General features: G+C 34.1%; 1 protein-coding gene across 7 annotated transcripts in view; it reads right to left on the bottom strand.

The window, feature by feature from the left end:
- LOC127881249 (trichohyalin-like) overlaps positions 1–16,005 on the bottom strand; it is a 45,702-nt gene that overhangs the window by 27,961 nt on the left and 1,736 nt on the right. For 3 of the 7 annotated variants that reach the window (XM_052428995.1, XM_052428997.1, XM_052428996.1), the window contains exons 3-10: positions 15,368–15,412; positions 13,428–13,453; positions 11,987–12,251; positions 10,284–10,461; positions 9,305–9,373; positions 5,344–5,910; positions 1,880–2,199; positions 1,161–1,279 (exon numbers count right to left, since the gene is read on the bottom strand). In XM_052428995.1, the coding sequence (XP_052284955.1) occupies positions 1,161–1,279; positions 1,880–2,199; positions 5,344–5,910; positions 9,305–9,373; positions 10,284–10,461; positions 11,987–12,251; positions 13,428–13,453; positions 15,368–15,412 (1,589 nt within the window). Of the gene's footprint in view, positions 1–1,160; positions 1,280–1,879; positions 2,200–5,343; positions 5,911–9,304; positions 9,374–10,283; positions 10,462–11,986; positions 12,252–13,427; positions 13,454–14,563; positions 14,590–15,367; positions 15,413–16,005 lie in introns of those variants that run through there. The other 4 variants (XM_052429002.1, XM_052429001.1, XM_052428998.1 and 1 more) reach the window with 4 other exon arrangements.

The raw sequence follows: 16,005 nt of genomic DNA, 5'->3' as shown, positions 1-16,005 counted from the left end.
TGGGGGATGGTTTGGGTGGAGTCCATTGTGGTACATGTGTATGTCAGGTAAGTGTTGTTTTGTCAAAGTCTGAATCAAATCTGATGTTAAAAAAAGAAGTTATGGCAATTTAAGCAAAATTTATTAATTTGACCTTGAGAGTCAAGGTCATTCAAAGGTCAAGGTCAAATTCAACTTGCAAGGTACAGTAACATCATGATAGTAAGAAAGTATTTGAAGTTTGAAAGCAATAGCCTTGATACTTTAGAAGTAAAGTAGATCTAAACACAAAATTTAACAAAATATTCAAAGTTACAAAGACAAAAAAGGGCCATTATTCCTACAAAATGCTTGATACAGTTGTCTGCTCTTGTTTATAGGTTGGGGTCATGTTGGTAAAGAAGTATGCAAAATATAAAAGCAATGTCAAGGGACATTGAAAATATTTGAGGTCGTACGCAAACTTTAACATAGAGTTATCAATAATATGCATATTCTAAGTGGAAAAAGGGCCATAATTCTTACAAAATCCTTGATACAGTTGTCTGCTCTTGTTTATAGGTTGGGGTCATGTTGGTAAAGAAGTATGCAAAATATGAAAGCAATATGTCAAGGGACATAGGAAATATTGGGGGTGGTACGCAAACTTTAACATTTGCACGCTCACGCTAACGCTACATGTAACGCCGGGGTGAGTAGTATAGCTCCAATATATATATTTCATATATAATAGTCGAGCTAAAAAACAAAAATTCAACTGCACTTGAATTGTTCTGGCTTATATACATAAATAAACATCAGGAGATCCACAAAACACATTCAGCTTGAATTATAAGCTGTACAGTTTGATTTCAAAAGGCCGAAGTGGAACATTATCCAACCAACTTTCACAAAAATGTACCTCCAAACAAATTCTGATGAAGGAAAACATGACCGATTGTCAATTAAGTGTGCCATGCAAATATAATTCAGCTGTAAGGCTCAGTAAGAACACCCCTGAAATATCTTCATACAGTATAATAACATAAACCTACCTACAGATGCTGTAAATACCAGCACTATTAAAATGTGTTATACATATATAAGATTTAGGATTAACACCCCTGAAATATTTTCTTATAATAACATGAATCTACCTAGTACATCATCATAACTTTGCCTGCATAAGAGGCTTTGCGCACCTGTCTACCCTTGTAATCTGCGACCACATGGCCAGACTTGGTCCTCAGAGGGGCTCCGGCCCCCGGCCTGCCCCAGGGGTCATAGTTGCCTACATGCTGCTGCAGTGCAACAGTCTCCACTGAAATATAGACCAGAGAAAGGATCAATTAAGCCTCTTTCAGGGACAAAAAGTATGTACATCTATTATGCAGTGTCTCATTTAATTTAACACATTTACATTTGTCCCCACTATCTTGCATTAAAGACTTGCATATTATTGATTTGCAAAAATAATATGCAACATATACAACACGATGATTTAAGCAATATTTTAATCAATAATTTAAATTATTAAGATATAAAATCATTAAGACCAGATAGAAAAAAAAGCTTATAAATCTAGATAGAAAAAGGTTTATAAATCATGCCATTATTCTTTGATTAAAATATACTCCTGAGAGCCTTGTTATGGGAAAACAGGCCTTCATGAACGTGAATAAAGTGTCATCCCAGGTTAGCCTGTGCCGTCCTTACAGGCTAATCAGGGACAACCCTTTCTGCTTGTGTACCGGTACTTCGTACTTTTCGTTTAAAGGAATTCTCTTCTTTGCAAAGCACAAGATAATCTGGGACGACATGTTACCCACATGGATTAAACAATAGCAAGGCTCAATTGCACAACTAGCAACACTATGATACATAAGACAACAGCCTTATCCAACACATAAGCATCCCATACCCCTATCCTTCTCCCACTCAAGTCTCTTCTTCTCAGCGAGGGTCATGTGTCTGCGAGGGATCCCCATGGCAGTCTTGGGACTGGCGTCCACCGGGGAGCTGTGCGCAGGCTCGTTAATGTCCGGAGAGGGGGTCCGAGAGTGGCGCCCTCTTCTGTTGTTGTCTGTGTAGTTGGAGAGGTCAGTGGTTCGACCTATGTCAGCCCTCGTCACTCGCGTCGCGGGGTCAGAATGAGGTCCCTTGTGCCTTTGTGGTTTTAAATTTAGGACAGAGTCTGGGGCATATTTTGCGTTCAACTGCTGTATCCTGTCCTCCTCTTTTCTGAAATTATCACCAAAAGATTAAAACTGACAGGATTAATCACAACAAATTTAACTATCATACAACTTAGCTATGTTATTATGAACACTGTTAATTCAAATTCATCGCTATTTTTCCAACTTATTTTCCCGTCACCACTTTTTATTTTTATATTTAACTATTATGCACAAAGTTAATGATTCAAATTTCCAAATTTGAATTTGTCTCAATTTCAGACTTAAATTTCGGTCCCAACAATTCTTTTAACACTTAATATATTATATATCATGTTTATTTCAAGGTTAAACTTTACTCCAAGCTTTGTTCAGTTGTGGTAGGGTATGTTTATATTTTTCAGTGTTTCAGTTGTGATGACGTAGAAGTCATCAACTGCTAATGTATTCCTGCCTTCTATTGTTTTGTTCAGCTTAGCAATTTATGCATGTGCGAGTTATAATCATTAATTTCATATAAAACATGCTGAGTAATTAAACACTTTTTTAATTTGATTTTTTAAAATAGTCTTCCGATATACATCAGTGAATTTTTTACCTGCGAGTCCTGCATCCTGGACTCACAAAAACCTCTGGGGATGCAGTTTTGAATTATGCGAGTCTCAAAAATGCATGGATTTAAAAAAAAATATATTGTTTAATATATGGACTCATTCTTTCAATGCAGGGACTCATAGATTTGCAAGTTATCAAGTCCCAGGACTCAGATGGGTAAATTTGTAAAAATATCACTGATACATACAAATTAAGTAGTAAACAAGACTATTGCCAAGCAATAAAAGTCCCCTACCGGCTCCACCATTGTCAGAAATTCCACCATTGTCAGAATTTTTTTTTTATTTGTTGCCATAGCAACCAGAAATTTTGAAGTAGGAACAAAATGAAATGAAGTGCATAATGTCCATATTGCCATCTATCCATGTTCCAAGTTTCATGAACAAATATAAAGAACTTTTAAAGTTATCACAGGATCCAGAAAAACACCATTTTCAGCACTATTTCTAGTCTATTTGTTGCCATAGCAACCGTAATTTTCGACGTAGGAACAAAATGAAATGACGTGCATAATGTCCATATTGCCATCTATCCATGTTCCAAGTTTCATGAAAAAATATTAAGAACTTTTAAAGTTATCACAGGATCCAGAAAACCACCATTTTCAGCATTATTTGTAGTCTATTTGTTGCCATAGCAACCAGAATTTTTGACGTAGGAACAAAATGAAATGACGTGCATCATATTGCCATCTATCCAAGTTTAAAGTTTCATAAAAAAATATTCAGAACTTTTAAAGTTATCGCAGGATCCAGAAAAAAACACCATTTTCAGCAGTATTTCTAGTCTATTTGTTGCCATAGCAACCAGAACTTTTGACGTAGGAACAAAATAAAATGACGTGCATAATGTCCATATTGCCATCTATCAATGTTTCAAGTTTCATGAAAAAATATTAAGAACTTTTAAAGTTATCGCAGGATCCAGAAAAAAACACCATTTTCAGCAGTATTTCTAGTCTATTTGTTGCCATAGCAACCATAATTTTTGACGTAGGAACAAAAGGAAATAACGTGCATAATGTCCATATTGCCATCTATCCATATTCCAAGTTTCATAAAAAAATATTTAGAACTTTTAGAGTTAGCGCAGGATCCAGAAAAACACACCATTTTCAGCAGTATTTCTAGTCTATTTGTTGCCATAGCAACCACAATTTTTGACGTAGGAAAAAAATGAAATGACTTGCATAATGTCCATATTGCCATGTATCCATATTCTAAGTTTCATGAACAAATATTAAGAACTTTAAGAGTTATCGCAGGATCCGGAAAAGTGTGACGGACGGACTGACGGATACAAAACCATAAGTCCCCTCCGATGAAACCGGTAGGGGACTTATTATGGGCGAGTTTATTGATTTTTACAATCGCTAACATAGTATTTAGGTACCATTTTGTCAAGTATTTAAGAACCATAATGACAACAGAATATACTTATGGGATAAAACAAATATAACAGAATTCACATTCTTTCTAAACAATACATTATGACAACTGAGAACATCACTATTTGGGCCTCTTCCATTTCCAATTATTTTTGACAGTCCAAAGCACTTTGAAATGTAGAACGCAATAACACGGACAAGTATATAACTTTAATACAGGTATAATCATAACAACACCAAAATGTTATTACTACTTTGTTTTACTAAGATTTAATTTACAGTTATGCAAATTAATCATTTACTGTTTTTTTTATAATAATTGTTCTTACATGTACCTTAAAATTTATAGTGTAACATTTAATTTACAATACTACCTGTTTCATGAAGTCATTTATTATTTAACAATACATAACTTACTTTTGATATCATAACACACAGTTAAAAGTTCCAATTAAACACGTGCCTCACAGATTTTAACTCTTCATTGCTCAATTTCAGTTCTAGAACTAAGGTAAGTTATCATAATGGAACATGCATTATGAACCTGTTGTCTATCACAACCTTCAACATGTCACAAACTACATGTACTAACACTTGGCTGTGACAAACACAGGATTATACATGACAAATGAAGATTAAAACTCAGGCAAAGGTATGATTGCTACAATTCAAATGGGAATGATTCACAACAGATTAGTGTAATAAAATAAAATACTGAAGGCATTAAATGATAAATACATTTTGGCAAACCTTTGTATAATTCAATTTATTTTAACCCACTTAAAACCAATTAAGCTTTCAACAAAGACACACATGATATATATTGATAATTTTAAAATAACCAATAAAATTAAATGTAATAAAAATAATGTATTCATTTAAAGCAACATGTTTAATACATAGTTGACTATTGAAATTTTCATTTTGGGTTTCTAAAACCTCTCAATAACTTAAATGAAAGAACTGTAAAGGAACCACAGGTTGTATAATAGTACAGGAGAGACCCAGGTAATCTTAACATTAACCTGCCATTTAATACTGGCATCTAGGTACTTTAATGTTTTAAATAAAGATAAGCAATTTAGTCTAAAATAGCGCACTAAAGGACCTATACCCTGATATGTTATAACAACATTAAAGATCATGACACATTTAATCATGCCTTTGATTTGTTCATCAAATACACACAAAGTATCATAACATGCTTACTTTTCTTCGCCCTCATCAAACTTCTGCCTGGCGATTTCCAGTCTTCGGCGCTCTGCCTTGGTCATGTGACGCCAGGACAAATCGTTTGGAAGTCCAATCTTATCTCTTGGCGACGGAATCAACTCATCATCTTTCTTGGTCAAACTCTCATTTGCGACTCTTTCTTCGCTCTCTTTCCTAGCTTTTCTTTGTCTCTCCTTAGACCCTTCATCTTTTCTGTGTCTTTCACTTTTAGTCCTTTGCACTGGCCTGTCAATATCAGCTTCGTCGTCGTCCTCAGAATCTCGTGGTTTTGAACGATTTCGCCTCCGTCTCACTTCGCGTAGTTCAGTATCACTATCCTCACCTTCAAGTCTTATTCGATGTCTAAACCCATTGATTTCATTGTCTAATTCATCTTGTCTATTTTTGGACACAGGTTTTCTAGTCCTGCCATCATAATCATTGTCATCAGCGTCATTGTCGACTTCACGCTTTGATTTATTTCTGCGTTTTCTATCCCTGACTGGCTCCTCGTTGTAGTCATCATCATTATCTTCATCTGTTCTCCGTGACTTTCTGTCTTGCCTAGAAAAATGATGAGAATATTTAGGGATAAGCACTTTTGAATCTGGCTGAATTAAGGAGTTTTTACAGTTTCATGTGTTAAACTTAGTTTTTGCAACTATTGAATATATTGATACAGACCATGTACAGAATTACATATGGAGTTTAAATTAACAAGACTTTTGCCAAGCAATAAAAGTCCCCTACTGGCTCCACCATTGTCAGAAATTTCACCATTTTCAGAATATTTTATTTTTTGTTTCCATAGCAACCACAATTTTTGACATATGAACAAAATGAAATGACGTGCATGATGTCCATATTGCCACTATCCATGTTCCAAGTTTCATGAAAAAATATTAAGAACTTTTAAAGTTATCGCAGGATCCAGAAAAAAACACCATTTTTAGCACTATTTCTAGTCTATTTGTTGCCATAGCAACCACAATTTTTGACGTAGGAACAAAATGAAATAACGTGCATAATGTCCATATTTCAATCTATCCATGTTGCAAGCTTCATGAAAAAATATTAAGAACTTTTAAAGTTATCGCAGGATCAAGAAAAAAACACCATTTTCAGCACTATTTCTAGTCTATTTGTTGCCATAGAATCCACAATTATTGACGTAGGAACAAAATGAAATGACGTACATAATGTCCATATTGCCATCTATCCATACTGAAAGTTTCATGAAAAAATATTAAGAACTTTTAAAGTTATCGCGGGATCCAGAAAAAAAACACCATTTTCAGAACTATTTCTAGTCTATTTGTTGCCATAGCAACCACAATTTTTGACGTAGGAACAAAATGAAATGACGTACATAATGTCCATATTGCCATCTATCCATGTTGCAAGTTTCATGAAAAAATATTCAGAACTTTTAAAGTTATTGCAGGATCCAGAAAAAAACACCATTTTCAGCAGTATTTCTAGTCTATTTGTTGCCATAGCAACCACAGTTTTTGACGTAGGAACAAAATGAAATGACGTGCATAATGCCCACATTGCCATCTATCCATGTTGCAAGTTTCATGAAAAAATATTAAGAACTTTGAAAGTTATCACAGGATCCAGAAAAAACACCATTTTCAGCAGTATTTCTAGTCTATTTGATGCGATAGCAACCACAATTTTTGACGTAGGAACAAAATGAAATGATGTGCATAATGTCCACATTGCCATCTATCCATGTTGCAAGTTTCATGAAAAAATATTCAGAACTTTTAAAGTTATCGCAGGATCCAGAAAAAACACCATTTTTAGCACTATTTCTAGTCTATTTGTTGCCATAGCAACCACAATTTTTGACGTAGGAACAAAATGAAATAACGTGCATAATGTCCATATTTCAATCTATCCATGTTGCAAGCTTCATGAAAAAATATTAAGAACTTTTAAAGTTATCGCAGGATCAAGAAAAAAACACCATTTTCAGCACTATTTCTAGTCTATTTGTTGCCATAGAATCCACAATTATTGACGTAGGAACAAAATGAAATGACGTACATAATGTCCATATTGCCATCAATCCATACTGCAAGTTTCATGAAAAAATATTAAGAACTTTTAAAGTTATCGCGGGATCCAGAAAAAAAACACCATTTTCAGCACTATTTCTAGTCTATTTGTTGCCATAGCAACCTCAATTTTTGACGTAGGAACAAAATGAAATGACGTACATAATGTCCATATTGCCATCTATCCATGTTGCAAGTTTCATGAAAAAATATTCAGAACTTTTAAAGTTATTGCAGGATCCAGAAAAAAAACACCATTTTCAGCAGTATTTCTAGTCTATTTGTTGCCATAGCAACCACAGTTTTTGACGTAGGAACAAAATGAAATGACGTGCATAATGCCCACATTGCCATCTATCCATGTTGCAAGTTTCATGAAAAAATATTAAGAACTTTAAAAGTTATCACAGGATCCAGAAAAAACACCATTTTCAGCAGTATTTCTAGTCTATTTGATGCGATAGCAACCACAATTTTTGACGTAGGAACAAAATGAAATGATGTGCATAATGTCCACATTGCCATCTATCCATGTTGCAAGTTTCATGAAAAAATATTCAGAACTTTTAAAGTTATCGCAGGATCCAGAAAAAACACCATTTTCAGCACTACTTCTAGTCTATTTGTTGCCATAGAAACCACAATTTTTGAATAGGAACAAAATGAAATGACGTGCATAATGTCCATATTTCCATCCATCCATGTTGCAAGTTTCATGAAAAAGTATTCAATACTTCAAAAGTTATCGCAGGATCCAGAAAAAAACACAATTTTCAGCACTATTTCTAGTCTATAAGTTGCCATAGCAACCACAATTTTTGACGTAGGAACAAAATGAAATGATGTGCATAATGTCCATATTGCCATCTATCCATGTTCCAAGTTTAATGAAAAATATTCAGAACTTTTAAAGTTATCGCAGGATCCAGAAAAGTGTGACGGACGGACGGAGACAAAACCATAACTCCCCTCCGGTGAAACCGGTAGGGGACTAAAAATATAACATCTTTTTAACATTTTAACAAAATATTCCTTATGTCATTTTTATTTTCGCAAAAATGTGAATTTTAAAGAAAAAGTAAAACATGATATTTTATGTTTATATTATACTATTGTATTTGTAAAAAACAAAGTTTATTGGTAAGGCACTGTTAAAAGAATATAGATCTATTATCAAGACAAACTAAGCTTAAAATAATAACAAACCTATTTCTAAAATACATAAAAAGAGATAAATTTAGCAGAAGCAATTACTAAGTACAAACCATAATTTTGGATCACAAAACATTACAAAACATTCATTTGCGAAGACAAATAATAAATAAATAATAACTTGTCATATAATTTCACAAATGTAAGCTTTACTGTTAGTTTACTATTTATAGCATTACAAATCAAACTGAATTATTAGGGGTATATAAAGGAAGGTTTTGAAAATAATAATTCTTCTAACTTCTAACATAGATTATAAAGATACTACGAATAACTGCTCATTACTTATATGAAAACTGTTATATAAACTCAGTGGATTTATCTGACAAAGCAATTATAATCCACCATTAATGAGCTAGTCATAATTTTACTAAATTTTGGAAGTTTAATTTTGAAAAAGAACTTAACATGTAGACTCTGATGAAAAATGGATACTTCATTATTAACATATATAATAACTTTTATTAAAAGCTGTTGATTTAAACGCTTTAATCTATAAATACTTCCATGAAAAACATTGAAAAAAGCAACAAAAACTTATAAATTTAGTTTACAGAAAGTCACCTAGCACATTAAGCCAGAGCTATATTTTAATACAGTAAAACATTCACTAATTTGCATGCACACAAGCAATACTACAGCGCTAAAGATAGATTGGATAAATGGACCATCGAAAATACCTTCGATGAGATTTCTTAGTATCTCTGGTCTGTTCTACACTGCCTTCACTGTGCTGGCTCTCATTGTCTCTGCACAACAGTGGTACCATACAAGTTACATTGGAACAAATATTTGGGGGCCAATTTTCAAAGTGCACTGCAAAGCTGTGATATTTTTATCTTAATTCAGCAATACACATGTAGTAACCCTTTCCCACTCAGAAGAAAATTGAAAACGGCTATGTGCAAACAGCATAAAACCAGAACAGCCTGCAAGTAACTCGCAGTCTGTTCAGGTTTTATGCTGTTTGCTGATCATCAATCTGTAAGGGTTGGAAATGATGCCTTTAAAACTTCAATCTAGTATGACAGGTCTTTAATTAAATTTAATCTTCCAGGGGACTACAAATGCGTAAAAATACATATCTAAGTGGTAAAAGGTTAAGTTACTTGTATCAAGAAATGCAGTATGACATGATACATTTCTAAGAGAGAAAAAAAGGCATATTGCAGAATGGAAAAATAAAAAGGCTTCCTTTCCCACAATGCTAAATGACTATACAAAGAATATAAGGTTAGTGTTGAATACAGACAAGTTTATTCAGAAAGGATAGTCACCACCTGAACCACAAGCATGCACACTTATCTCTATTGTATGTCAGACATGATGATTGGATAAATTAAGCAGAACAATGTTAACATCATGCTAATTACCAAACATTCTGGTTTATTATTAAATTTACTAGTCTGTGATTTAACACTTAATTTGGTGACCATTTTAATTACGTTACAAATAAAACACATCAAGTGCAAGAAATTTGTGCCAATTCAAAAGTTACTACTTTAAACATCTAAACGTGTCACCATTTACATTACAAACATCTACTGCAAGAAGCTTGTGCTTATGTAAAAGTTGCTGCTTTAAACATCTATAAACATGTAACCATTCCAACTACATAACAAACGTATAGAGGGATAAGTTTGTGTCAGGAAAACTTACGAAGTGCTTTTGCCCTTGGATTTTCCATCCAAAAAGCTGTAAATGCTGTTGTCCTCTTGTTTCTTTTCAGATGATTTTTTCTTGCGCCTGCGTTCCCTTTGGTCATCATACTCGTCATCGTTGTCATGACGACGTGGTGACTCCACAAGCACCTCACTGTGGGTCTTGTCCTTTTGATCTATGAAAAATACACAGGGCTAACTCTGCAATTCGCCAAATTAGCAAATGGCAACAAGTTGACCCATTTGGCTAAAGAAAATTATATTTGGCTAGAACGTTTTCTCATTTAAACCATTAAAATAGCCAAAATTACACACATTTTGCCATGGCAAGGCCAATTTGGCTAGAGAAATTTTTAGCCAGGGCAAGCCCTGTACACATGCAAATACAAATCTTTGATTTGATCAGAAGAAAAGCAACATCTTATTAAGAAAACAAAGGGCTTACAATGGCATTGGCAAAACTGTTGCTACAAATGAATACATTTGTCTTTTTTCTTCTTATAACCAAAGAGCCTTATAGGAGAAATGTAGGTGAATTTGGCTAAATAAAGTTTAGAGCAAAGGGAGCTCTGTAAAATGTGCATTTATTTCTTGAAGGATTTAAATCTTCAGTTTATAAAACATTCCCATTTTAAATTAAATAATTACATTAAATGAACAAGTCAAACAAGTAAACTTTTTACAACAATAAGCTAAGAAAAACCTTATATCTTCATGAGAACGACAAATAAACTTTTACCAAACAATATTATTATACATAAGCAATAGGGCTGCAACGGGTATCCGAAATATCCGATATCATCGGATCCAACTTCAGATTCGCGGGTACGGATCCACCCCTGGATATTTCGGTTCCGAATATTTATTTTCATAGTTGTATGTAACCTAGCACTGTTTTCACGAGCATTGTTTTTTATACAGACTGGTTCTGTTAAAAAGATACGTATAATAGTCGATATTTATTAACGTGTGACAGTCAAATAGCAGATCATTCGAGATCCTTCGGCTGTTATTGGACATTACATAATGAGCGCCGAAAGCAAAACTAATTTAAAATCATGGAGGATTTACACATTACAAATGCAATTCCTAATGGCAATAAGTAAGTATCCAGGTAAATTTTGCATAATTTCGCGACCTGTCAAATTGCGTTCCTGCATAATATATTGTCTTGAAAGCATATTTTGTCATAAACTAATTTTAAATGCTATCTTGTGATGCAAGGAACCTCAGTGCCAGTGAGAGAATCTTCTCCACAGCAGGAGACCTCGTCAGTGCTCATAGGGCTTGCCTGGACCCGGACAATGTTGATATGTTAATTTTTGTGAAAACAAACATTAAACTGTATGAACAGTGAAAAGCGTATGTTAACCAGCAAACTATTAAGTGAATAAGTGTTAAGGTTTCGTTTTATTTTGACATTGCTACAATGTTAAACGAGAATTGTGTTATGTTTTTTGTTAATAAATGTTTAATGTGTTTTAGTCAAATTATACTTCTAAAACATTGATTTCTTTAATTTGGACAGACAATTCTAATTTTCTCTCCGAGGGATCCGGATCCGAAAAACTGTAAGAAACCATATTTGGATTCGGATCCGAACAAATTTTTGGGATTCGTTGCAGCCTTTATAAGCAACAATAAAACAATTAACTTTTAACAAAAATGAATACATACAGGCATGGTACTAAATGTGTATACCTATTGATATTTTAACTGCATTTTCACTGCCACCCGCAACTTTACCCACAGATCGGAGGATTGCGTTTAGTTGCTCTTGTGTCAAGGTCACTGTGCCCTCTGGTTTCTTGACCTTTTCTCTATTTCGTTGGATGAAGTTTTTCACTGGTTTTGGTGGCGGATGAGGCTCCTCTGGAGTTAACGACACGAGATCTGTGTCCACATGGTGCCGGTCATCTGCGTAGCGACGCACAGGGAACCGCTGGTTCCTTTGTTTGTAACCAAACTGAAATGTGATGGTGTAAGACTGTTTATTGAACAAAGAAATATGATTTGTAAGTCAGTCACAAACAGCGAAGGTAGTAAAGCAAACACTGGCCTCAATGTGCGCTTATCTTGTATCTATTACTGATCAAATTCTAGTTGCAATAATTCAACTCTCAGCTTTATAACCCAATGGGTTGCTGAGAGTTGCAATGCGCTCTCTCTCTTGTCCATGGGTGCAAAATGTTATCAACAATGCAAGGGCTAAGGAACACTGAAACTGCAAGAACTTATTAAAGTTTACCTGTCTAAACCACAAACTCATCCAAATGGTACCATTAAAGCAACAAATAATTGCATTTTATTGACTTAGTTTTTCGTTCGTATGCTGTATCCGCCATATTGGAAAATTGACCCAATATTGGTTAGGACGCAGTACACCAACATTTTGCACGTCGGGTTTTGTGACGGAGCCTATTAAAGTCGATAACGATGTGGTATTCGATACAGAATACACTGTTTCAAATTTAAACATTATGTCAGCGAGAAAAGTGGTCGTGTTTTTATAGGGTGCATGCAAAGGATAACATACGTAGGTTGCCATTTAGGTAAATTTAACATGTTTATGAAGTTTATTCATTATTTTCCTCAATTTGTCTCGAACGACGTCTGTTCAGTGAAGCGCACGGTTACAGTGCGCTGAACTGCACCCATGTTTATGAAGGGGTGCATATAGTCCATATAAACAGACTCCCAGAGCCTCCCAGAGCTTTTTGCTATAGCGGCTCTGGCAGTCCATATGCACCCCTTCATAAACATGCAACTAGGGTGCATATGGTCTGTCAGAGCCGCCACAGCAAAAGATTATCAAAGGCTCTGGGAGTCTGTTTATATGGACTAATCAAATTCCTGTTTTCTGGCCTCTCAATAACTTATTGATACCTGTGCTGATTTTTTTCCACCCATGAGGACCTGTATTTAAGAATTGCTTCCTAGACCTTATTCATTTTAAATGGTTTTGTTCAAGGGCTGGCAATCTTTGGTGGAGACAGGAATCTTGTTCAGAGTGTAATTTTAGATAGGTTTCAAGTAAAACCAGCCTTGAAGTATGATAATAAAGGCAGTAAAGGAGAGTCTGTACACATTTGTATAAATATTATTCACAATTTATTACTCTAAATTAGTGAAACATGCGTACCTTTCTATCCTTCTTCGGAACAGTCTCTGAAAACAACAAGACGAATAAGTTCACAAATACAGCAGTAACTATGAATACAGAGGAATCAGTGAGGGCAATACCATCACATTTGGTCCACCATCGAACACTTTTCATTTAAGTTACACAATGGCACTCACAAAAAATATTACATTTATCTTTGTGAGATAATAATAATATGGAGTTTCTGTTCAATTTACATGAAAGCAGTCACATGTCAAGAAAAAGTCTTATAAAGCCTTTAACATAATTCAAGTCCAACTTAATGTTCATTAGAAGACGCTGTTATTTTTTTATGTCCTCAACTGTGCTTCATTTAGTGCATGCAAAGAAAACCAAGACATTATTATCAATAAATTGTCAATATTTTAAGAAACAAACATGTTACAAACCAGCTGCAAATAAATGACATGCATTAATACATTTTTTTTAATCTGCAGCATAAATAATGTTTTTGTTGTTTAAAGTAAATGTCTTTTGAGCTCCTTTTACATGGTAAGTATATATGTATGTTACACATGATGATACCAACAATTGTTTGGACAATCAACTATATATAAGAGGCATAAAAGTAATGAAGAGCATTGTTGTTTAATAGACAGAATAATAAATAATAAAGATATATTAAGCATACAGGTACATGCAAAATTATTTAATCAATTAGATTTTGATATAGGCAAACAAGATGAAAACCAACACCAGCTAAAATCAGAATGAATTAAACAGAAAGGCATTACAGATATTTTAAGTAGCTTTTCTTATAAATTTTTTTGAAAGCTTGATTCTTTATTTTAATTTTGAATTTTATTTAAATGACAAATAACCATGCCAGTTTGTTCCATGATGAGGCAAACACTATTGCAATGCTTAATGTGGTTGGAGTGCTTGTAGACAATTTTACAAATGGATGATAATGCTTTTTGGCTCACAAAAGGCAGTCAAATATAAAACACTTCATATTTTGTATCGTATTTGGCAGTCTAAAAATTCTGTTTACAAATCCACCAACTTCATAACACTTTGCTTTTGTGTGGTGTGCAGTGTGTTGGAGTCCATAATAAGCTAGCAAGGTGAAAACATCTAGCTTTAAAAAGTTCATAAGACAAACCCAATCTTACCTAGCATATTTATAGTCTTTGTGTGCCTGTTTCAAAGATGGTGATAATTAAAAACATGCTAATTGATGCCTACAGTACATATTTGGCGAAATTCTAGTGTAAAAGTATTATATCTTTTTACAAAACAGTGATTGAAGATTAAAATAGAAATAGATTGTTTTCCCTTTATGCCAATGACACAACCAGGAAACAGATGGTTTTCACTATATTAGTATGGAAGATAATACTTCATGTCAATGATTCAATACTAAAAGTTGAAATTTAATATTGTAATTATTAGATCATACTGATCTGTGCTTTATCAACAAATTATATTAAGACTGACAAACATAATGGAAGGCACATTTTTTGTATTACATACTAACATTACCATACAGATTCCAATATTGAAACAAGAAAGAAAGAATTATGAGTCTAGTCATGCCAAAATGGGTCTTATGTCCTGACAACCATGCGCAATCGTTCCATCTTGTCAGATTTGCTTTCTGCTATAACGTCATGCAAGGTTTCGTGGTCTCTTCTGCGCACCCTGGACTGGAGCTACATGTTCTCTGGCCGCATATGGCATAAGACCCATTTTTGCATAATGTGGCTTATATTTCTTCCTATTCAGTCAGAAAGTATTTATAGTTACTTACTTATATCATTAATCAATATCAGGTAAATTATAAAAGTATATGGTGAAATGATGCCTAAATTCCCGCTGCCCAACATAGAACCATAGCTCTTGCACACAAATGAAGCAAGACAAGTGCTTGATTTAGTACACAAAAGTCATAGTCAATGTTTTCTCAAACCACCTACCTATAGGAGGAAGAAGTTGAGGCACAGTTGGGAAACCAAATTCATCTGACCAAAAATATGAACAGAACAAAATTTAATGAGCTTAATTAGTAGTTTTTAAATTAATGAGTCACATCTGCTAAATGCTAGTCAAATTGCCCCCAAACTGAAAATATAAACAACCAATCTCACCATCAAAGATAAAGAAATTCTGCCTTGAATAATTTGTGTACTTCTAGAGAAGTTCTTATTTAGCAAAACAAAGATACACTTCAACACCGTTATTTCGAACACCGATAATCCGAAGTCACCGTTATCTCGAAGTATTTTTCAGGTCCCGATTTTGGTTCTCCTTTGTTTAATGTAAAATTTCACTGTTAATCTGAACTTCGTTAAACCGAAGAAATCGTTAATTCAAAGTGATTCAGTCGGTCCCAACACTATAATTCGCACTTTATTATCAATCTTTAATCCGAAGTCAAAACTGCATAATACGGTGCGTAATTTCACACCTTTGTCGTGGCGCGTCAAAAGCCGATCATCACACTTTGTTGTCTGCGCGAACGCCGTTGTTCAGAGATACATCGCGTATTAGTTAAAAAAATGTTTCATTTCCGAAAATGTATTTATATGTATGTATGTCTGATAATTTGTGCTAT

Source organism: Dreissena polymorpha, chromosome 5 (assembly GCF_020536995.1).
Source record: "Dreissena polymorpha isolate Duluth1 chromosome 5, UMN_Dpol_1.0, whole genome shotgun sequence".
In the NCBI taxonomy this organism is placed as follows: domain Eukaryota; kingdom Metazoa; phylum Mollusca; class Bivalvia; order Myida; family Dreissenidae; genus Dreissena; species Dreissena polymorpha.
Note: the sequence above shows the minus strand (reverse complement) of the source record. Positions and strands in the feature narration are given on the sequence as shown.